This window comes from Salmo trutta, chromosome 13, assembly GCF_901001165.1.
Source record: "Salmo trutta chromosome 13, fSalTru1.1, whole genome shotgun sequence".
NCBI classification, from domain to species: domain Eukaryota; kingdom Metazoa; phylum Chordata; class Actinopteri; order Salmoniformes; family Salmonidae; genus Salmo; species Salmo trutta.
This window is the reverse complement of record NC_042969.1, coordinates 80,791,702-80,792,547: the sequence shown is the minus strand read 5'-3', so window position 1 is coordinate 80,792,547 and position 846 is coordinate 80,791,702. Positions and strand designations below refer to the sequence as shown.

At 43.4% G+C, this 846-nt stretch overlaps 1 protein-coding gene across 1 annotated transcript in view; it reads left to right on the top strand.

Moving 5' to 3' along the window:
• Positions 1–595, top strand: part of clpb (ClpB family mitochondrial disaggregase) — a 69,524-nt gene extending 68,929 nt beyond the window's left edge. The window contains exon 16 of the mRNA XM_029773743.1: positions 1–595. This exon is cut by the window's left edge and continues 152 nt beyond it. Coding sequence (XP_029629603.1) covers positions 1–85 — 85 coding nt within the window. The 3' untranslated portion in view covers positions 86–595.
• Positions 596–846: the final 251 nt, after the last annotated feature.

Sequence of the window (846 nt, the reverse complement as noted above, 5' to 3'; positions counted from 1 at the left end):
ACCCAGTCTGCGTCTGGAGGTTGTGGGGAAGGACAGCACAGCACGGACGCTGGACATACGCCCTCCTCTCAGCCCCGATCACTAACACACAGTACAGCACCTACTGTATATATACTCTGGAGTCTACTGTCACGTCACCTCATAATAACCTATCACCTCATAGTCATCAGTTGGTTTTCATGGAGCTAATTTAGCAATTAGGCCCGAGGAGCTGTGGTATATGGACAATATATCACGGCTAAGGGCTGTTCTTAGGCACGACGCAACGTGGAGTGCCTGGATACAGCTCTTAGCCGTGGTATATTGGTCATATATCACAAACCCCGAAGGTGCCTTATTGCTATTATAAACTGGTTACCAACGTAATTAGAGTAGTAAAAATAATGTTTTGTCATATCCATGGTATACGGTCTGATATACCATGGCTGTCAGACAATTAGCTTTCAGGACTGGAACCACCCAGTTAATAATGTAAAATAAAACACGTCTCAGAAGAAACACATCATGGTCTCTCTCCCTGTCTCACACTGGCTGTCTTCTACCCTTCATACTGTATCCACAGTACACACACACACACACTGATGAGTCAAGTCCCTATCAGTTCCCTGAGGCAGCTTCAGTGACTACAGCCCATGTCCTGGTCAGTGTAGCCTGAGGGGTTTGGATATATTATACTATTTCTCTAGCATCGGTTAGGAGAGATATTAACCACGTCTGTCCATATCATCATTGGAGAGCAGCCATTGATGAGGAAGCTGGAGGAAAGGGCAATAGTTCCTTTATAGAACAAAAATATATATATATATATATATATATATATACAGTACCAGTCAAAAGTTTGAACAC